Here is a 22,332-nt window from a genome sequence, read left to right as displayed (position 1 = left end):
AGAGATCATCAAGAATTCCATAAAACACCACTTGATATTAGGCTTTGTCCAAGAGATTAGCTTTGACATCTTGATCTCACAAGCAAAACACCTTGATCATAACTTCATAAGAGGATTTCACATCATACTGTTGTCATCATCAAAACTATTAAGATCATTTAACTACTGCAGATAATGTACCTACAAGCACATAGATCCACACATTTATATGGTCTTATTTTGCTCTCTTTATGTGTGCATGATATGATTATTGTGCGTGTTTATGTTGATAAAATGGATGATTTGAAATTAAAATTAGCCAAGAAATTTGAGATGAAGAACTTAGGCATTCTTCCCTACTTCTTAGAATTTAAAGTTTCTTACTATGCTATAGGCTACCTTATTGTTCAATATAAGTACATTGCAAACATCCTTGAGCAATCTCACATTTTTTTAAAACTAGAGAAGTTGATAATCCTCTTAATTTGAATGTGAAATATGCTCATTCAGATGGTGTTCCTCTACCATATCTTTTTGCGTCGTACTTTGGTGGACAATCCTGTGTACCTTACGATTATACATAACATTGCTTATGTTGTTTACGTTGTCAATTAACCTGTTGTCTCTTCCACTACAATGCATTAGACGATTGTTCTGTGTACCCTTCGTTATCTTCTAGAAATCCAGTTTCATATTTTTCTATTTTCCACATCCCCCTCGTTGGAGTTACATACTTATTTTGACGCTGATTGGGCTGACGACTTCATAAATTGTAAGTCTACCACGAGATATTGTATCTTTCTTGAAGGCTCTTTTATTTCTTGACAAATTAAAAAATATGATATAATATCCTTTGAGAAGTTGAGTATTGTGTTATGACATCCACCACTAGTTAAATAGTTTACCTGAGTTGGTTATTTTTTTTATACGTATATATTTTTTCATGAACAACTGATAACAAATACATCATTCTAATTTCTCACAACTCAATATTTCATTAACTATTTAAAATATGTCGAGATTGTTTCTTATTTCACGCCATCATATTAAGTATATAAAAGTTACCAAATACATTACTAATTAGGACTTGATTAAACCATATATCTGCTTTTAGAATGTGTGACAATCACAAGAGCTATACATAGAGAGGATCTGAGTCAGTAGCTTGTGTACTTCTATGTATACACCACTAGTATATTACCACCAACATAGTATTGCTAGTGTTTAGCATTACTCATCCTCAGCTGATGCACATGCTTCACAAACACACACCCAACTAGTACTCCATTCAATAAACCCCTCATTTATTAATCCTTCTCTTTTCTTCTGAATCTCTGATCTCTCTGTTCTCTTCTTTCCTCTCTTCACGCGCTTTTTCTTGGATTCGATCTTGACTTAACACAACACAATACACATTACTCCACGCACAGATCCGTACAAATTTGCTTCTTTTTCATGCTGCAGTTGTAAAGATTTCAACTTTACTCAAATTGAGGAAATGGGTCTGTGTTAGAAGTTTGTTTTCTGGTCAAAATCAGATTTTTTTTTTGTTCTTGAAACCAAGGCAAAATGATCAGCAAAACGCTTTTTTTGACTTATTTTTACTTGTTTATCTACATCTTGCTTTCTTCTGGTGTCATTTTGTACAACAAGGTATTGTTTTTTTGCTTCTGGTTTTGCCCTAATCCATGTTCATTGTGTTGATTAAGTCTTTAAGTGTTGTTGATTTTGATAAAGTTTGTATTTTTGTTGTTGTTTTTGCAGTGGGTTTTATCTCCTAAGTACTTTAACTTTCCACTTCCCATCACACTTACTATGATTCATATGGGTTTTTCTGGAGCTGTTGCGTTTTTACTTGTTCGGGTGTTTAAGGTATGGCATTGAATGTTCTGATTTGGGAATGTTCCTTTTGAGGGGTTTTGGTCAATTCTATTCAATGTTGATACATGACAATAACATAGTTTCTTGATGTTGATTGTATGATAAGTTTGTGTAGTTGATGTTACAATTACTGTGCTCTTTAATGTATGTAGTCTTTGATCGTTCTTGATGAGTTTTCATGATCTGATTTGCAGGTTGTATCGCCGGTTAAAATGTCGTTTGAAATGTGAGTGTATGTGCATTGATTTAAAGCCTTCTTGTGCCTTGTGTTCCTTTGACTAAGTAGTTTCTAAACATGTTCTTTCTGTCACAGATATGCAACTTGTGTGATACCAATAAGTGCCTTCTTTGCATCAAGTCTCTGGTAAGTACTACACTGAGGAAAACTTAAGTGTTTTGATTTCATACAAACATAATCCTCATTTTGTTTGATACCGATAAGTGAATGTGCGATTAAATCACACAAAGGCTCAAAACTATCAGAAATTAGCTCAGTCAAGTTTGGTTCATTCAACCTGTTTTGTCACTACACACTTGTTCGCTTTCTGTCATTTTAAATATGTTCAAAGTATAATAATTCTAAGAGATTATGATAGCTTACCTGAATGAGTTGTAGATTAACCTGGTTGTTAACACTATGGTTTTTGTTTTCTATACATGCTCTATTCACATGTTTATGCCTAATTTAGTATCAGTACTTTTGAAGGTACAATCATACTTATACACGCAATATGTTTTTTTGTTGCTACAGGTTTGGTAACACGGCATATTTGCACATTTCTGTGGCTTTTATCCAGATGCTTAAAGCTCTGAGTATGTTTTCAAGTTTCAACTAACTTCACATGTTTCTCTTATTTTCAATGACGATTTGTTAATTTTAATACCTGTGTTGTTGTTTCAGTGCCAGTTGCAACTTTTCTTGTGGCTGTTTTATGTGGCATTGACAAAGCAAGGTGTGACGTGTTCTTCAACATGCTGCTAGTTAGTGTTGGAGTTGTCGTTTCCTCCTACGGGGAAATTCATTTTAATATAGTTGGTACACTTTACCAGGTCACAGGCATCTTTGCAGAAGCTTTTCGACTCGTCTTAACACAAGTCCTTTTACAGAAGAAGGGCTTGAGTTTAAATCCCATCACAAGCTTATATTACATAGCTCCATGCAGGTATTATGCCGATGCTTCACAGAAGCTTTATCTTTCGTCTAGATTTAGTTAGTAATCATGTCAATGCTTCAACAATGTATAAATGCTTGCTTATCTGCAAATCCAACATACGATGTGATCTGCTAACTTTTTGGTACTTTGTTATATGCAGTTTTGTGTTTCTATTTGTGCCTTGGTACCTTTTGGAAAAGCCCATGATTGAAGTTTCACAGATTCAGTTCAATTTTTGGATTTTCTTTTCAAATGCTCTTTGTGCTCTAGCCTTGAACTTCTCCATTTTCTTAGTGATTGGTAGAACCGGTGCTGTAACCATCCGGGTTGCCGGTGTGCTTAAAGACTGGATATTAATAGCCCTCTCAACAGTTATATTTCCAGAATCTACAATAACTGGACTGAATATAATCGGCTATGGTATTGGTAAGTTTTATTTGTAATGAATAATGCAATGTTTCTTATCTCCCACCTCTTCGGCCGCTTACGTATTTAACTTGCAGCTCTATGTGGAGTTGTGATGTACAATTACATAAAGGTCAGGGACGTCCGAGCCTCTCAATTAACCGCTGAAAGTATTCCCGATCGAATCACCAAGGTATTCTCATAATATGTTCATTAGTAGTATTTATGGAATTCTTTTGAATCAATGCAAACTTGTTATACAATAGAGTAAGAAATGAAGTGATAAAATAGAAACTGAACGAAAACTGCCCTAAGCGCATGTTTATTGTCTGACATACAGGACTGGAAACTTGAGAAGAAGTCATCTGATATTTACGTGCCTGATAACGCCGGCAACAATGAAGGAATCGGTGGTGGCAATGGTTCTGCCTCTGATACAAATATTGATGTAGAAACACCACTAATTTCTTCATCAAGGTTGTCTCATATTGGCCGTACGCAACTAACCAGCCATGCAACAGGGAAATGATAATTCAAATTTAGGGTTCATTTTATGTCTTCTTCTTTTTGAAAGAGAACAAGAAATAGGAAACTGAGTCAAAATGCACCATATTCCTCTCATTCATTTTAGATTATATGTATGTTATGCTATATAATGAAATCACCCTTGCTCGCACTATGTAATTACATTCATGGGTTTTAAGAACAAGGTAAATCCTATAATAGTGATTTTAGAATTATTTACCAACTCTTAGTAGTCCTGTTTTCGTAAAGTTTTCAAATCCATTCACTAATGGGATTGCCATATTCTGCATGTTTAACTATATGGTATTGTACCCAATATTCAAGAATCTTCGAAACTATTTCTTTGTGGCAATCTAAGAAATTTAACACAACCAAACACTGTATGCCGTAACTAACATAAAGGTTAGCAAACAAATACTTGTTACCATTAAATTATAATTGAATAATTGAATTTAGAGAGTGGGTTGATTAGTTTGGCACTTAGTTTGGCACTATTTTTCAATCAAAATAGAAGTTTTAAGAGGCATATAATATATGCTAATATGAACAAGTTACAGGACTAGCAACAAACAACCCGTCCCTGTAAAAGACTTGATGGTAATACAAACAATTTTTGTTGTGAATGAATGGCTTCAAACGTAAATTGGAATAAATGTGATTTACAAGGCAGATCCAGCAGATAGTTTGAAAATGCAAGCATATATTACACCAAAAAATCGGGAAGGGGAGGGGAATGAACCTCTGTCAAATAAGTTACATATACACCATGAATTTCACAGTAGATTCTCTAGCCCTAAATTTAGGAATGTTACATGTAAAAACGTGGCACTCAAGAAAGGCAGAAGACTCTCGTCTGATTTACATAGAATCACAAACAGTATATCCAGGAATTCTTAAAAAGAAAGAATGACCGGAAAGATCAAACCGATGCCTCCAAAAAGGGATTCTCTAATATTTCCATTGACAAGAACAAGAACCAAGTTGGTGGGACTAGGATGAAGAAAACTCTTGTTCAAATGTAAGAATTAATCATACAATTCTCCGGTTCGAACATACAAAAGCCTCCTTGAGGGAACTGGAGGCGCCAATCCTGGAATATCCCTAATATCTTTGTTGTTGGGATTCACAATCTGCAGAAAAATATTACAGGGAAGAAAATGGGAGCACCTTGTCAGCATTGTACACAGATATGAAACAGTTAGAAGTGCATCTTAGAACATCTGTTTTACAAATATACATTCAATAAGCAATCACTATAACTGATCATCGCACAACCCAAGTTCTCATCACTTCTCATAACGAGTTACCAAAGTTAATTAAAATAGTTCATGTAAAAAGGCTTTTCAAATAAAATTGTTGGGGATACTTAATTAAAATAGTTCATGTAAAAAGGCTTTTCAAATAAAATTGTTGGGGATACTGGTCTGATTTTTGAGAGAGAGAATATCCACAACAAATTAGTTGAATTCATAGATGAAATGAACAAGATACCTTCACGACAATGATGGCTATTACACCACAGACGATGAGAAACAGAAACAGCATGATGCATTTGTCTGTAGCTACCTGATAACAGAGGTAAGGGCAATTTAGTCCCATGAGTTTGGAGAAATTTAAATAGTGCATATTAAAAAGGAAATTGAAGCAACCTGTCTACCGATCTCTTTAACAAGTTGAGAAGCTTTCTTAATTGAAAATTGAATTGAATCCAGCTCATTAACAATACGGCCCATTTGATCGGTCTGCATAGTTGGAAACGATAATTAGATGTCAGATTAGTTATCCCCTAGACTCTTCTCTTCATACAGCATACTCAATTCAAAATCAAACTTACTTGGCCCTTCAAGGTAGAAGCAGTTTGGGTGCCAACTTCAATTGTTTGATGTACAACCTACATTTAGACAAGGGTAAGACCAATAGTGCATGCACAATGGAGGCATAAGTTTGAAGTCACTCACCTGCTTAGACCTCTCAATAGCCTGATCAGTCTCGTCCATTGTCTTCATCCCAGCATTGACAAGTTCTTGATTTGACATTTCTGTAGAATAAGCCAGATGAGCATCACTATTGCTAAGATAAGTATGTTGTTCACTACACGTTAACCATACAAAAACTGCCCCGGCCCCAACCCCAAGAAGGATCAATCACAAAAAAACCTGAAGTATGCTATTGCAAAATTTAGCACTCAAAACACATTGTACATATTCTACATCTAGACTGGTTACAACAGAAACACATACAGTGAAAAAATAAACTTCAATTTATATTATTGCAAAGTGCTGATGCCAACTCATTGGTCTCAAGCTCAACTGCAAATTCTACTGAACATGTTACCTGATGCCAGTTGAACATTTCCTTCAGCTGGTTCACTTGCACCAGCTCCCATGTCAAAAAGTTCAAGTTTTTTATTACCAATGGTATTCATGTACCTGTTGATCATCCAAGTTATAGTATCAACCGTCCTTTCAAATAACCAAAAGAATAAAATTTCTATTTCATAGTAAAGAGCTATAATAAGGAAACTATATTTTGCTTTATTGGTTCTACAGACACTGACAGAAAACATATATCATTAGTTCAAGCTTCTGAAAGCTGAACATGCCTCCCTCCAACAATAATTGGTATTACTCGTCTTATTTATTTCATAAACTTCAAATAACCAATCAAAGGCTAAAAATAGAAAATGAATGTACATAAATAAGCTTACGTTTTTCTCAGTGCCACATATGAGTTTAGCTCCTTGATCTGCAAGAAAAATGAATGTTATAAACATAAGAGTTTGTTGTTTAAGTGCAAGCAACATGCAATATATAACAAACATATGGGCGGCCGCGATCCTCGGATTCTCAAACTTTTTTCAGACCATATGATCACTTAATTTGATGTTTTGACATTATGCAAATTCTATATAATTTGTTACACATCAATAAAGGGATAAGTAGAGTGTCAATCCATAATACAAGGAAGATCGTGAACCCTTTTTAAACTTTGAAAAGATAGATACTATATTTCCAATACATACAAGAAAAATAAAAGGGTTCTAGGTATTGACCATTGATTGCTTTTCGTCATTGAGTTGCTTATTCACTTCTTCGGGATTTCCTGCCCCTTCATCTTTAATTTCACGATCAAAATCTTTTATCAACCTAAAGACATTAACAACATAATTCTTCAGATTCCAAGAATGCCATTAATAAATTCCGAACAGAAATCATAAAATATATCCAAATTCAAAATGTAGAAAAAATATCACTTCTTCCAGGATTGGTGTATGAAAAATGCAACTCTGTGTCAAATAGGTAAGTCTACAGATAAAGCATATAACCAGCACGGTAAACCAAAAAACTTCTATCAAATTTTATTTTCATAATATAAAGCAGGGCTCCATGTTTACCACGTTATTATTTATCAAATCCTGGGAGGTGACATGAGATGTCAATTCCATTACAGATGTCTTGTTTAAGGTATTTTAAATAGTTACACTTATTTCTTTTTTATTCCTTTGTAAAGAATTATGTGTAGCTAGCTACTGTGTGACTAGAAGGTCAAAGGTAAAATCTCTTTAACATAATCATTCATACTCAACACGTGTTTCTTATGAATTCCTTTGTACATAAATGCGAGTATCTTACTTTACATTTGCAAAAGATGATTTCACGACTCAAAACTGTGACCTCCTCCTAGTCACACAATAACAGCTCTAACCATTGGTCCAAGGCCCCACTTTTTGATTATGATATATAGTGGTAACAAACAAATGCTGTTTCTTTGGAGTTCGTTCAGAAAGACTCAATTGTCATATAGAGATATCAAAATTATATTCACATTGATGCATGAGTGCATGACTTACTTTTTGCAGTCCCTCATCTTCCCAGTGAGTTCCTCAAGCTGGTTGCTTTGTCTATTGGAATCTTTAATCTTATCCAACTTCTGGAAGCCATTTCTGTATGCAAAAGGTGCTTATAAGTTATATTAAATAAACAAAAAATGATAGTTGATAATGAAATTAACATAGTGCACATTATCCATACTCCAACATGAAAAATGTATCCACAAAGGCTTAAACAACGGGATCTATTAGCACTAATATGCTTATATAAAAAAAGATGATAATGAAATTAACATAGTGCATACTATTCACACTCCAAAAGGAAACATGTATCTACAATGGCTTAACCAACCGGATCAATAGCACTTATATGTTTATAAAGATTTTTGTAAGTGAATAGAACAACAACAACAACAACAACAACAACAAAGCCCTATCCGACTAGATATGGTCGGCTACATGGATCAACTTTCACCATAATGTTTTATCAAGGACCGTGCTTCTCTCCAAATCATTAATCTTGAGATCTTTCTTAATAACTTCTCTTATAGTCTTTCTGGTTCTTCCTCTTCCTTGAATTGTTTGCCTTCTCTCCATCTAGTCACTCTCCTTACTACAGAATCTACATGTCTTTTCTCTACATGCCCAAACCACCTAAGTCTATTTTCCATCCTCTTCTCTACTATAGGCGCTATTCCAAAACTCTCTAATAATTTCATTTCTAATTAATCGAGAAGCTATAGGACTTGAGTATTATGAGGTGCATATATCCCACATTTAGTAGTATGGGATGCTTGGTCAAACACATAATAAGTGGCTTGGTTCATCATCCTTAACAGCTAAATTTCCGGGGATGGTTCCCCAAGTACTTGGATCATGCCTATCAATTGGTATCAGAGCTGGTTATCAGGGTCACGCAAAAGGCCATAAAGGGCTTTAACCCATAAGAAAGTTGAGTGTAGTGTTACCAAGTCCCATTCAAAATACCTAAAATTTGAACTATGACAACATCAAATCTGAACTTTACCCAATAATTGATAGAATGTCAACAAACAATCCACTGCTCAAACTCATTCTAGAGGGTAATCCTCCAATGTCAATAAAAAAATCACATAATCACATTGAACTTACAAGATCATTATTCATCACGCCCCAAAAATACAAAAATAGCATCAAGTTTATATTTTTAAATTAAATCATTTCGTAAAAGCATTGATTCAAATAAACTAGGAAACACGAGATAATGAAAAAAAAAAATTTAAGAATGATGATGATGCATACGCGAGGGCACGGAAGATATCGCGAATTTCACCGTGGATCTGTTCGAGCTTAGGGGTCATCTTCAAGTTGGAAGCCATGGAAGCCGGAGATTGAGCTTAACCCCAAAATCCCGGCGAGAAAAAACGAATATCGGAGAGAAACCCTAGGTTGTTGATGACAGAGGATGATGATGATGCATTAGTTGGGAGGAGGGAATTGAAAATGCAGAATTTGTGAAAATAGGGTTGTTGTTAGGGTGATAGTGAGGGAATGAAAAAGGGAAGAAGAAGAAGAAAGAAAGAACACACAGCACAATACAGCACGACACAACACAACGGAACGGAGAAGTTGGGCCTGTGCTGTGCGATGTGTGAGGGAAGAAAGAGAGAGAGATTTCTTGTCACATCACAATTTTTTATTATTTGTTTATTCTATTATATATACCTGCTTTTTCTTTAATCATTTTTTTATTAACAACAATAACAACCGTTACAGAGCGATAATTATAAAAGAAATATTTTTTTATTATTAAATTAAAACGTCATGGTTAAAATTGAGATGACGAGTCCTTTTATCATAAGAAGATTGAGATGATGGATTTGAGGAAATAAAATTTAGATAATAATGATGGAGCAACAACAAGGGCATTTTGTTTTTTCTTTACATTTTTTATATAAAAGCTAAATTATCAAGGATTATGCACTTTTGTTTCTATTCATTTTTGTTAGACAATAATTGGGCACAAAGGTGTTTTCCCTAATGACAGTGGCGTGGGAATTTTTTGGTCTCTTTCCAGCTAATTTTTTTGTTATATATGTTTAAATTTAGCATCTAGTTCTATTAAAAGTGAACAATTCACTTTAAATTATATGGCAAGTAAATATCACTTAGTACTAGTTAATAAATGACACAAAAGCTTTATTTGAGAAATTTATAAAGACAAAATTTGTTTTTGAAATATAAATTAAAGACTTATTAAATTAATAATATAATTTGTTTCAAAATTTTGAAAGTTTCACACTACCAAAAAAAATGTAATTGAATTAATAGGTAATCAAATTAATAGGATTTAATTATTTAAACATAACCAAATTAAATATGTAATTATTAATTGAAATCACATTACATAAAAATCAAATTCAACATGTTTAATCATCGATTAAAAGAAAAAACAAAATTTTAACAATCTAAGTCTCGAAAAATCAATATCCTATGAGTGAGAATTCAAGGATAAAATTGTAGAAAAAATTTATGATCGGATTTAGATAAAAGTTTTTTATTTTTGTTATTTACTATTTAAATTAGGGTTAATAGTTGTTCATCCCCTGTAATGTTAGCGAATTTTGCTTTTCCCCCCTCCCTACCTTTTGGCAATAGTTTTTTCAAAAAAACCGTTGCCAAAACCTGCCTTTGACAACGGTAGGGGGTAAACCGAAACACGCTCATATTACAGGGGGTAAACTACTATTAATCCTTTAAATTAAAAAGATGATTTTTTTTTAATTGTACTTATTAGCATTTTCCCAATATTTAAAATTAAAACAAGATCTCTAAGTTGTTTGAGAGTTTCATTTCCCTCATCAATCAATAGTTGGTTAGGCTAAGTGACACTATTTCTTTTTGTTTTCAAATGTTAAATAACTTTAGTATTAAACATTATGTGGTACTTAAAAGCATGCGCAAAATGATGCGGGGAAGGAAGGAATGGGTTGAATCCATTGTTGAGTTTGAAATGATTGGGAATTTGGGATGAATATAGTACTAGTAGATAGACGAGAAATAAAACAAAAGAAATAGAAAACGTTGAAGTGGAATGAGTTGTCAATTCAAAAGGGAAATGGAATGGTGTACCTACCTGCCGCTCTCACCACCTTTCTACGATGTATTGACTCTAAAGTTGTTGAATCCTAAATTCCTACTCCTCCCTAATGCTTAACTTGCAGCTAAGAGAAGTAAAGAGAAACATAGAACTCAATATTCTTCATGAGTATCTTATTAGTAATATTTACAGTATCTTATTATATGATTTAGGAAATATGTCTCAATAAAGGGGAATCCAACATTAGCCCTAACAACCGTAACTAATAAGTATTGAACATTTGAACCATGTCTTAAAATATCAGGCAATAAAAATAAAAGAAAGTATATTTTGACTTTATAAAAACTAACAAATTGTAAAAAGCAGTTAGGAGATCGATGGAAGGTAAGGTAGGAGGTTTTCGCGGAAGTGGTCAACACTAGCGGAAGGCAGACGTTGGAAATTAGAAATCAGTTGAAGGTGACACCAGAGTCGTAGTGGTGACGGAAGATGTTGATTGTCGATGTCGAAAGCGGCGGAAGGGATGGCAATGACACTTGGTGGTCTGAAGCAGCAAAAGACGACAGCTCCAAAACCACGGTTTTTGCGGCTGACATGAGTGTCAGACGGCGACGACAAACTAAAGTGTCGCACAACAGTGGTCTAACAGTCGATACTTGGGCTCGGCGGCAACAGTTTGGATTTTCGATCATCTTGTTCGGATTTTTCAAATTCCTATGTTTTGGGTTTCTTTGTTTTGGTCAGTCAGTTCATTCGTTAATGGGTTGTGTTGTGGCTGGCTAGTTATGGATCTGTTGGGTTTCAACGGTTATAAATATGTATTTCTTGTATTCTTGTGATCACAACCTTTAGAATTTTAGAGTTAAAGATAATGAGAAGGTTTTGAAAATCCTATTGGTAATCTTAGAGAGACAGTGTAAATTTAGAAGAGTATGCTTTTGAAATTTAGGAAATTCTTAGAGATATCTAAGGAGGATTGAGATATACTTCTAAACACTTTGAACTTGTGTTTCATATAGAGCGAGTTGGAGAGATTGGAAAACACTTGTGTAAAAAATAGAGCTTGTTCTTAGAAACTTGGGTGACTGTTTTCTTGTAACCCATTTGTAATCTTTTGTAACAACTCTTGAAAATACACTGAATCGAATATCTACTCTTCTCATAGAGTAGATCATTTGATCAAACTGGGTAAATAAGTTATTATGTTATTGTGTTATTGTCTTTACTATTGTCATACCTTAAATCTGCCTCACCAATTACATCTGACTGTTTGACTTACCTTGTCTGTAATGAGTTCATGCATTGTATTAGTTTAAGTCACTTCATCTAAGTTTTTGGCTGAATCTTAATCTCAACCATCCTTTCATCTTACCATGATAAGTATGTCAATCTAACACTTGTGATGAGTTCTTATATGATTTCTTAGATCAAAATCAAGCACTTCCGAGAAGAGTCAACCTCTGACTCTCTTCCTTGGACTATTGACCAGCGTCTGGGTTAGTGGGCCCATTAAACCATGCCCAATTCCTATTCACACACCCTGATTATGAAAACAAAAATATTTACATCCTTAGTCTTTAATTTTTTTTTTATTATTATTATTAGTGTTGTTTCATAATTTTGTTTATTTATATTAACTTGTTTTATTTATTTATTTTTAGTTATTAAGTAAATAACTTTTTAAGGTTTATTAGGTTTTGTTTTTAAATTAAGATTGTTCTTGTGTAAAAAACTAAATATGGTGAACCTTGTCCTCTAAGATAAGGAAAGCTGAGAAACTGAATGTTATTGTATTGAGTTTTGAGGACTTGGAAGCAGTGAGCGATGCACTTTGTTTTAAGAGAAGTGTTTTGCTTATCCCTCTGCTAGAAGCCTCTTTTTATAGCAATATTCATGGTCTAATGACCATTAATCAGCTTCGTAACGTTTTATTACTGCCCATAAATACTTGTAACATTCTCATTCATTATGCATGACCGACTCCATCAATGGGCCGTCATCCCGGCTTCCGACCTCTAGATGCTCTAGTAACAACTCATAACTCGATCTCCGATTAAGTACTCGGTTTTTGCCTACATGCAGTTCTCGGCTGAATTTCATGTTTGTCGGGTAGGGGATAGTGCTCGGCTATATGCATATTCCACGCTATAGGTTGTGTCTTCATAAATATCCAGAGAATGGGATAAGGATTAATTTAATTAATTATAGTAATTTAATTTAGTTAATTTTCTTAATAAAAACATAAAACATCTAAAATATTTTTTTTATTTACAATATTAAAAAAAAAATCCTTTTCAATCTAAACTTATTTTCTCATTAATAAAAAAAATAACGATAACATTTCCTTCTTAAAATAGCTAATCAAACAAATATCATTTTTCACTAACTTAACAAAAAATGAAGGCATTTTCAAAAAATAATATATCTCCTCCCTTAAATGCGAACAAAAAACAATCTTTAAGTCTCCATTGTGTGAGCAAGCATATTTTTATCGCTCAAAGGTGACCTTACATCATTCCATAAAGACAACTAACCTAACAACTACGTAGATTCTGACTTCTTCATCCTCCGATGACTACACTATAAGGTGAAGTCTTCATTTGAAGTTATTATCAAGTTCTTATGCTTGGGAGATCAAGATGCCAAAGCCAATCACTTAAGGACAACACCTGATGTCAAACTCTTTTCGATAGAATCCCTAATGATCTTCACTCAAGTACCAGATAAAGTGCCAAATCATTGATGTATCAAGCAATGAATTATGAAGCTTTAAAGTTTGTAAAAGAGAGAAAATGTGAAAATTTGTTTGGTTCATATCTGAATGATTAAAGTCTTGTAGTAGATATTAGAGTAATTATTAAATTACTAAGGCAATGCACACGCTCACCTAAAGTGTTATTAACCTCTCTATTTGATAAAACTCCTTAAATCTATTGGAGAAACCATCAAGGTGCTTGTAATATTGATCAAGCATGTTCCTAAACATTTAGGAGGCTTATATACACCGTATAATCAATTAAGGCCTTTAGCCAATTGATTAGAGCAACACATTAAGCTTCTTAATCGATTAAGAATACTCCTAATCATTAAAACTCTAGTCGTTGTAAGTTTTTCCTTTTTAGGGATAAAGGATTGTTGTTTTTGTGAAGCACATAATGGATTAACCCCACTACACAATCAATTATGAGCTTTAAAAGCCCATGGGTAGTTTTTCTTTTTGGGCCAGATTTTCACCTATAAATAGATGGTTGTCCTTACTTTCAAAACACACTAGAAAACGTATTTTGACATACTTTATCACTCTCTATTCCTTTCCTTCTCATTTCTTTCTTTCACTAACGTTATTGCGTTAAGAGTGAAAACGGTCAGTAAGGAATTTCTTGTGTATTATGTGCATGGGACATTATTGTAATTTGCACAAGAGGATTTTATCTCTCATTTAATATCCTTTATGGGAAGTCATTGTTTGGTCTGAAAGCTTAGCCAGTAAATGCTCTCATTTGGTTCATGACATTGTTCATGAAAACCTCTGTTTGATTTGTAAGTTTCGTTTGGTGTAAAAGTTCACATTTGGTTTGTGAGATTGTCCATCAAAAAAATTATTTGGTTTGTAAGTTGCGTCTGGAGTAAAATCTCTCTCTCTTGGTTCTTAGATTAGCATGGTATAAAATCTTGTATTTGGTTTAAAGGATAACCAGTGTAAAATCCAATCTATTTGTAAAAAGGTTTGTGGGCATAACCTATGAAAATCTCACACCTATAGTGGCAACTCTCAAGAAGAAATTCTTGGAGAGATGAGTAAGGCAAGTGATTAAGCTGAATCTCTATAAATCTTTGGTGCAATTCTCTTATCCCTTATATCTTTTTATTTCAGCTATTCATTTATTTTCGCTGTCTACAAATTTATTTTCTATTCATTTATCAGATATTTTTAATTGGATATTATTTTTCAAACACACACAATTTACCTCTATTGTGTTTGGAGTCTCTAGTGTAACATATTTTAGGTTTAAAAAGTATGTACTTTGATTTGGCATTTGCCTCCGCTTTTATAGGTCGGTTTTAGGTTTTTATGGGCTTGTAATTCACTCACCTTGACTACATATTTCGTTAGGGCAACACTTAACTTGTTTATGAGCTTCTATGATCATTTCCTCTAGGGTACTTTATTCTCCGTGTATGTATATCTCTTGGTCTTGATCTAATGTTGTTTAAGGTTGTTGATCAAATCTAACGTTCTCCTTTATCGTGGGTCCATATTCTTATTGGGTTATTTTCAATACGCATGTCAGTCCAGTCCGGAACAAGAATACATTAGAAAACAGTTAACGAGTCTAATCTCAGCAATTTCATTTACATGTTCTTTCGGTAATTTTATTGCTTTCTTTTTAAGAAACAAACAAATCTTGAAACCCCTAATTTAGAAACACAATAATTGTTGAACAACACAAAGTCCTTTAGAATACGATAAAACAAATTTGACTTTAACTTGATACTTCAACGGAACCAGAGTGTGTCTTTGGATTCAAATATGTCACCAATCACATTAAATGGGAATTCACCTCAAATATGATCATTCAATCCTCAATTCACTTATTTGTTATCTGCATACACCTATACCTTACTTTGGCATTAGAGTGTCTTTCTAGATGCAACTTCTCCTTTTGAAGAATCATCAACATACAAACAAGAAGTTTATGTCGTCAACTTCGACGACTGACTTTCTATTTCTTCTCATGTTTTCTTCAAAATTTTAGATATTTTAAAAAAAATCAAAATACTTTTATCATAAAAATAAAACTAATATACTCTATTATGCATTTTGTCTATCATATCCTTAAAAAAACAAGGAAAGGAGGAAGTGGCAGCCAAGTATAGACGACATCCAGCTGAAAGTTCAATTTAGTACATTTTTCTATCAAAGAGTTCATTTTCTAGAGTGTATGTAGTCCCTCTAAAAAACATTGGTTAGAAACTAAAATATTAGCTTTTGAAGTTTAAACGCCTAATAAATTATTAATATGTACCGATGTATTCCAAAGTGGAAAAACATTTTCTCACCAAACTAGTAATATACCCGTGCGTCCTCACGGGTAAAAATTATTTAGTAGTGTAAAATTAGACTATAAATTTAAGATTGGGAGGGGATCATTTGACACCGGTGTCAAAGTATTAATTTTGACACCAAATCCTATACCCCTTTATTCTTAACAATTCAAAGGTTATGATATATTTCCTTAAAAAATTCATGTATTAGTTATAAGTGAATGTATTTTAACCTTTAGATTAATAATAATAGACGGATAGGATTTGGTGTCAAAATTAATACTTTGACACCGGTGTCAAATGATCCCTTCTCTTTAAAGTTATGTTTATGTATGTTTAACTGCTTGAATCTAATTGGTTGTGTTCCATAACACTTCATAAAGTATTTAATTCAGATTTTCAACATTAAAGACAAGTGCAAATGAGTGATAATTTAACACCTACTAATTAACAAATTATGTTGAGAGTAAGAATCAGTCGGTTCTTCAATCATATCGGAATGAAAAGATTAGAATACATATTAATATTTAAAATATTTTATCATTAAAAGGGTCAATTTATGTATATAGATTTTTATCTAGATCTAACCGATTGTGTCTAGTGTCACTTTATCAAGTGCAAATTAACATTTATATATATATTTTATTGCTTGAATCTAATTTGTTGTGTTCCATAACAATATAGACAATTGCAAAGTTACAATGAGTAAGTTAATGAATAAGTGCAAAGTGCAAATTAACATATATATAATTGTCATTCATTTGTGTATTTATATATAATTGTTAATCAAAATAAAATAGATATCATGTTGATAGTGCTCGTAATAAAATTAAAAATTTTGACATTTAAAAATAAAAATTGTGTCTCAAATAAAGACAATAGTTAATTAAAATAAAAAAGGTATTTTGTTGATAATGTCCCGTGAAAAAAAATAATATTTTGACATTTGAAAATAAGAATTTTGTGTCTTAAATAAAGATAATTGTTAATTAAAATAAAAAATATATTTTGTTGATATTGGTCCGTTAGTAAATAGACATTTTGACATTTGAAAAAAAAAATATATATTTTTAATAATAATGAATAATTTTTTAATAATCATAAAATAATTATGTTTTAGGTTGAGTAAATTTTTACGTGTTCCTCTTCGTTCTATTAAAAAAGATTTAATTTATTAATTTATTTATGGTTAGAAAAATAAAAAAGGAAAAAGAAAATTGAGGGAGAAAAAAATTAAAATGAAATTATAAAGTGTGTAGAGTGTTTAATAGAGAGAGTGAAAGATATAATTAATTTAATTTGAAAAAAGAGAGAAAATATAATTTGAAATGAGAAAGTGGTTTTGTATTGCCAAGTGTCAACATTTTATTGAATAGAGAGTGTAATTATATTGATCTTTATGTAAATACTCATATGTCGTTTTTGCTTTGTAAATTTTAAAAGAGTGAAGGGTATTTTGGGTAGAATTGTGGCATCTTCTATTAATAGCTAGATAGTAGATTATGGAGCACAGAAACGATCAAGTAATTTTAGGCTAACAAAAGGCGTCCAACGACCATTACACTATAATGTGTACATGTTTCTGTACATACATTTTAAGCTTATTATATACCCTTCTACATAAGTATATACATACATATGGACACTAAAGCTTAGATACATTACATAAATATGGACACTAAAGATTAGATACACAGACATATGTTAATGTTATAAGCAGGTTGCTTTTGGTATAATAGTTCTTATTATATTCTCATACTCCACTTTCTTTCACACACACCCTTTGGCCTCCTTTTTCTTTCTATTGTATTTCTTTTTCATTTTCCATAACATTATTTTACTCTCCCTGTTTGAGTTCTATTTTCTGAAGGGTGAGGGCACCGTTTTGCCAAAGGATTTATACAAAAAGAATCTGGTAACTAATTGCAATATCAATCACCAGTAGTCTTTACAAGAACATTCTCCATTACTAAAATGGTGGAAACGGTTCCTATCTCTTACTATTATATTCCGGTCATAAACCTTCGAAATCAGTTTACATGCTTGGTGACAATCTTTACAAACCCTTAGATTCTTGGTGATTCGAAGGGTTTCTCCTCGTTTAGTCTTTAATAAACCATAACAAATTGCAAGTTTTTCACTATGGTAGAATAATGGATTTTCTGTTTCCTCCTCAAGTAGATCATGCAAAACACCATCAGGGTCAGGAACATAACCAACCAACTTGATTGATTCCAACATCTCATTAACTTTGGCATATATTTCTTTAGCTAGAGGGTGATCCCGTCCCCCAGCAACAAATTCATTGACAATGCCCTCCATTTCAATCATGGAAAACCCCGGTTCCTTCTTTACTCCCCTATCATCCATCAATTTCCTCACACCAGCGACGTGTTTCCATTTACCACTACTAGCATATATATTAGCCAGCATTACATAACGTCCACTGTTACCGGGCTCTAGTTCAACCACTCTCTTCCCTACCGACTCTCCTAACTCAAACTTCCCATGGATTTTACAAGCTCCGAGAAGTGCACCCAATACACTAGCATCGGGACTCATCGGCATCTCATCCAATACCTCTTTTGCTTCATCTAGCCTTCCAGCCCTAGCAAGCAAATCAACCATGCAACCATAATGCTCCTTAGCCGGCTCAACACCATGAACCTCTGTCATGTAACGAAAGTAATAACGCCCTTCCTCAACCAATCCAGAATGAGCACACGCAGTTAGAACATTAACAAAAGTAATGGCATCAGGAACAACCATTTCTCTTTCCATCTCCCCAAAAAGCCTGATTGCATCCTCTCCTTTCCCGTGCAACGCAAGCCCTCCGATCATACAATTCCAAGACGAAACTCCTTTTCTAGGCAATCCATTAAACACTCGAAACGCCTTCTCCAAACAACCACACTTACAATACATATCAATTATGGTCGTAGCAAGCTTGGAATCCATCTCAATCCCACTCCTCTCAATATATCCATGTATCCACTTCCCCTGCTCCAAAGCTCCTAACCCCGTACACGCCGAAACCATACTAGCAGCCACAAACTTATCCACCTCAACCTTCTCCACTCTCATCCTGTTAAACAAATCAAACGCCTCCTTAAAACGATTTTTCTGTACAAAACACGCAATCATAGCATTCCAAGAAGCTGATTTCTTATCAGACATAAGTTCAAAAACACGAAAAGCCTCGTCCACCTGCCCACAGTTAGAGTACCCAGAAATGACAGTAGTCCAAGACACGATATTCCGTTCAGGCATTTTATCAAACACCTTCCTAGCATCCACCAAAGAACCAAAACTAAAGTAAACATGAATCAAGTTGTTAAGAGCAAACACATCAGAACCAAATCTGAATTTAATAACATGGGCATGAAGCTGTTTGACTTGCTTGTAAAAGGAACAAGACCTTATGAGAGTGGGGAATGTGAAGGAGTTAGGGGTGAGTGATTGATGGAGCATGTGGGAATAGAAGAGAAACACATTGAAGGGTGTTTGTGTTTGTGTTTGCGATTGGGAAAGAGAATTGAAATGGGATTTGAAAAGGGTGTTGTAGAGAAAGGTATCTGGATTTGGAACTGTGTTGAAGACTTTGAGAGCGTAGTGGAATTGGTGGTGTTTGGAGCAGAAGTTGATAATGCGAGACATGGCGTGGTTGTCGGTGGAGAGACCAAGGCGGAGGATGAGAGAGTGGTGTTGTTTGAGTTCCGCCATGGTGGAACAAGTCTCCACCGCACGGAGAATCGGCGCCGCCGTCACATAGGAAGGTGGTTGCACCTGACAATAAAAACTGTTACTCATTCTTAAATTGCACCTTTCTTGTTTCTCTTCGGTTTGTTACCTCTGGTTTTTCCACAACCTTAGCCAATGCTCAAATCAAAATAAAAAAGTCTCCTAGTGTTGATATTCAAATTTAGTTTTTTTTTTTTTTTAATTTATAAAAGGTTAAGTATCTTTTTGATTTCTATAATAAAATTATCAAATTTTGTTTTTAGTCTTTATTAAAAAAATGATATGTTTTATTCCCCACAAAATTATTATGCACGTAGTTTTAGTTTATGCTATTTTTTAAATTTTTAAAATTGTTTAATTATCCTTATATTTTTAAATTTTTGAATATTTTTTTCATACGTGTTTAGAATACTATTAAATATTTCTTTACTAAATTATAGAATTTTTTAAATTTCAAAAGATAATGATAAAAGTAATACAAATCTCGACTTAGAAATCAAATTTTGATTTCGTTTTTTTTTCGAGGGAACTTTTTATAACATTCTAAATATGTCTGTAAAATAATCATTCAAAAATACAAATCGGTTTAATAACAGGAACTAAAACTAGGTGCATAATAATTTTATGGGGTACAGGGTACAGGATTCGATTTCCACGAAAGGCAAAAACTCTACTAGTGAGGGGGGTAAAGAAGATCGTGAGGTGGCAGTGCCAGGATTTCCACGTAAGTTTATGTTTTGTTAAAATTGATACCTAATCGAGTTTTAGTGGTGATTAAATTATGAGAAACTGTTGAGGTTAGAATCCATTGATATTGAATCGTTATATAAACACACCTTGTGGAATATACAACTGGATTAATTGATTACCTTTTGTGTATCATCTTAAACCATCTTTGGTATTTGTGATTGATTGTGTGTTAACGTGATCAAATTCCAATAAAAGTATAATCTTCACATTTTTTCTTTAAACCTTCCGCGTGCATTTTTGAAAAACCACTGATAATCCATTTTGGAGAATCGATCGAATTTTAGAATTTTTTTAAAGGGTCTATCCACCCTCTATAGACCGTTACATTAATCCATATTGATATAAATGCATATGCATAAAGTTACATGGAGTTGCATTTTTAGTATGAGTTGCATAATGAGATAAATACACATGATATTGATGTTGTGTGTAATTGGTATGTGAATGAGGTGTGATTGATGAGTTTGTGTGAGAATACATTTAAGCTACTGTGATTGAGATTGTGTAAGAGTATGCGATGTGTAAGTTATCTTACCTTGCAATGTATGCCTATTATTATTGAATGTGGTTTCTCACCCCTTATGTTTGAATGTTGCCTTTACACGAGCATCGTACAGATACTCAGGAGTAGCATTGCTGAAGTAAGTAGAAGATAGCTTTTGGATTTACTTCTTTAATTTATTGCTTTGACTAGTGGTGCCTTGCTTTGATCATGTAACATCGGGTTAAGGGTAGACCCTTGAATTGATTCTTATGTCGTTTATGTTGGAGTTAAATACTATTTACGTTGTTGAGATTTCTAAGTTGTTTTGAGTTGACTGTTACCAATTCCTTTTGCTTATGTTGTGAAGTTAACATTTATGAGAATAAATATTATGAGTTGTAATATTGTTGTTAATTTCTTTAGTAATGATTCCGCTGCGATGACACCTTAACCATTTGGGTGAGTATGCAATAATAGGTTTTAAATGCCTTATTATATGAGTACGTGATACATATCAGAGGAGTTGAATGTCGTGTAAACATCCCAAATACAAATGTGTATATTACATTACTCTGTTGTAACCCGTGTTACGGAGCAGGTTATATGTTTCTTGTGTGACACCCTGAGCGGTTATATTATGTTTAATAAAATTCCATGATAATTTTATGTGGGAGGTTTAGGGTATTACATTCTTTATGTGGATGACATCATCCTTATTACCTCTACTCATGCCCTTCGCAACCCAATTATGTCAATTTTAGCATCTGAGTTTGTGATGAAGGACCTGAGCCCCCCTTAGTTACTTATTGGGTATTGATGTCTCTATTCACTTTGGTGGCATCTTTCTAAGTCAAAGCACCTATGCTTCAAAGATCATCGAACGTGTTGGCATGGCATCCTACAAACCATCAGCCACTCCTATTGATATCAAGTAGAAACTTAACACCTCATTCGACACGCCTTATGAGGATCCCTCCCTATATCAAAGTCTTGTAGGCGTTTTATAGTACCTCACGTTCACTAGACCAGACATATCTTATGCGATTCAGCAAATTTGCCTTCACTTGCATGCACCTAGCACGAGACACATGCTTGTTCTCAAGCGCATTCTGCATTATGTTCAAGGTATCATACACTTTAGATTACATTTATAACCATCCCTCATTACAAAGCTTATCTCCTACTTAAACGCTGGTTGGGGTGGACGCTCTAAATCTGAGTATTGTGTTTTTCTCTAAGAAAATCTTATCTATTGGTCTTCCAAATGACAACCCACTCTCTATCGTTCTAGTGTTGAAGTAGAATATAAAGGTGTTGCCATTGTTGTCTTCGAATCACGTTAGATTCACAATCTTTTACTAACGCTCCATTTTCCCATTCCTCAGGCCATCTTGGTGCATTGTGACAATTTCAGTGTCATCTATCTATCTGGTAATCATGTGCAGCATCAGCGTACCAA

The 22,332-nt window shown here is 33.6% G+C and overlaps 3 protein-coding genes across 3 annotated transcripts; 1 reads left to right on the top strand and 2 right to left on the bottom strand.

The window, feature by feature from the left end:
• The first annotated feature begins 1,115 nt into the window (after positions 1 to 1,115).
• On the top strand, positions 1,116 to 4,163 carry LOC131630430 (probable sugar phosphate/phosphate translocator At3g17430). The gene is made up of 9 exons (XM_058901203.1): positions 1,116 to 1,632; positions 1,744 to 1,851; positions 2,055 to 2,086; positions 2,174 to 2,224; positions 2,612 to 2,673; positions 2,762 to 3,023; positions 3,175 to 3,440; positions 3,518 to 3,612; positions 3,760 to 4,163. Exons 1-9 carry the CDS (start codon positions 1,549 to 1,551, stop codon positions 3,946 to 3,948), a joined length of 1,149 nt encoding a protein of 382 aa, XP_058757186.1. The 5' UTR covers positions 1,116 to 1,548; the 3' UTR covers positions 3,949 to 4,163.
• A 461-nt stretch (positions 4,164 to 4,624) lies between these two features.
• LOC131630436 (novel plant SNARE 12-like) lies at positions 4,625 to 9,456 on the bottom strand. The gene is made up of 10 exons (XM_058901210.1): positions 9,055 to 9,456; positions 7,795 to 7,887; positions 6,997 to 7,090; positions 6,652 to 6,689; positions 6,279 to 6,373; positions 5,903 to 5,982; positions 5,779 to 5,835; positions 5,594 to 5,686; positions 5,436 to 5,510; positions 4,625 to 5,074 (listed from the first exon to the last, which is right to left on the bottom strand). Exons 1-10 carry the CDS (start codon positions 9,129 to 9,131, stop codon positions 4,970 to 4,972), a joined length of 807 nt encoding a protein of 268 aa, XP_058757193.1. The 5' UTR covers positions 9,132 to 9,456; the 3' UTR covers positions 4,625 to 4,969.
• Positions 9,457 to 17,339: 7,883 nt separating this feature from the next.
• On the bottom strand, positions 17,340 to 19,784 carry LOC131602122 (pentatricopeptide repeat-containing protein At5g66520-like). Its single transcript, XM_058874131.1, has one exon. The coding sequence runs from the start codon at positions 19,706 to 19,708 to the stop codon at positions 17,834 to 17,836; it is 1,875 nt and encodes a 624-aa protein (XP_058730114.1). The 5' UTR covers positions 19,709 to 19,784; the 3' UTR covers positions 17,340 to 17,833.
• Between the last annotated feature and the right edge of the window lie 2,548 nt (positions 19,785 to 22,332).

Source organism: Vicia villosa, linkage group LG1 (genome assembly GCF_029867415.1).
Source record: "Vicia villosa cultivar HV-30 ecotype Madison, WI linkage group LG1, Vvil1.0, whole genome shotgun sequence".
Taxonomy (NCBI): Eukaryota; Viridiplantae; Streptophyta; class Magnoliopsida; order Fabales; family Fabaceae; genus Vicia; species Vicia villosa.
This window is presented reverse-complemented; position numbering and strand designations above follow the sequence as displayed.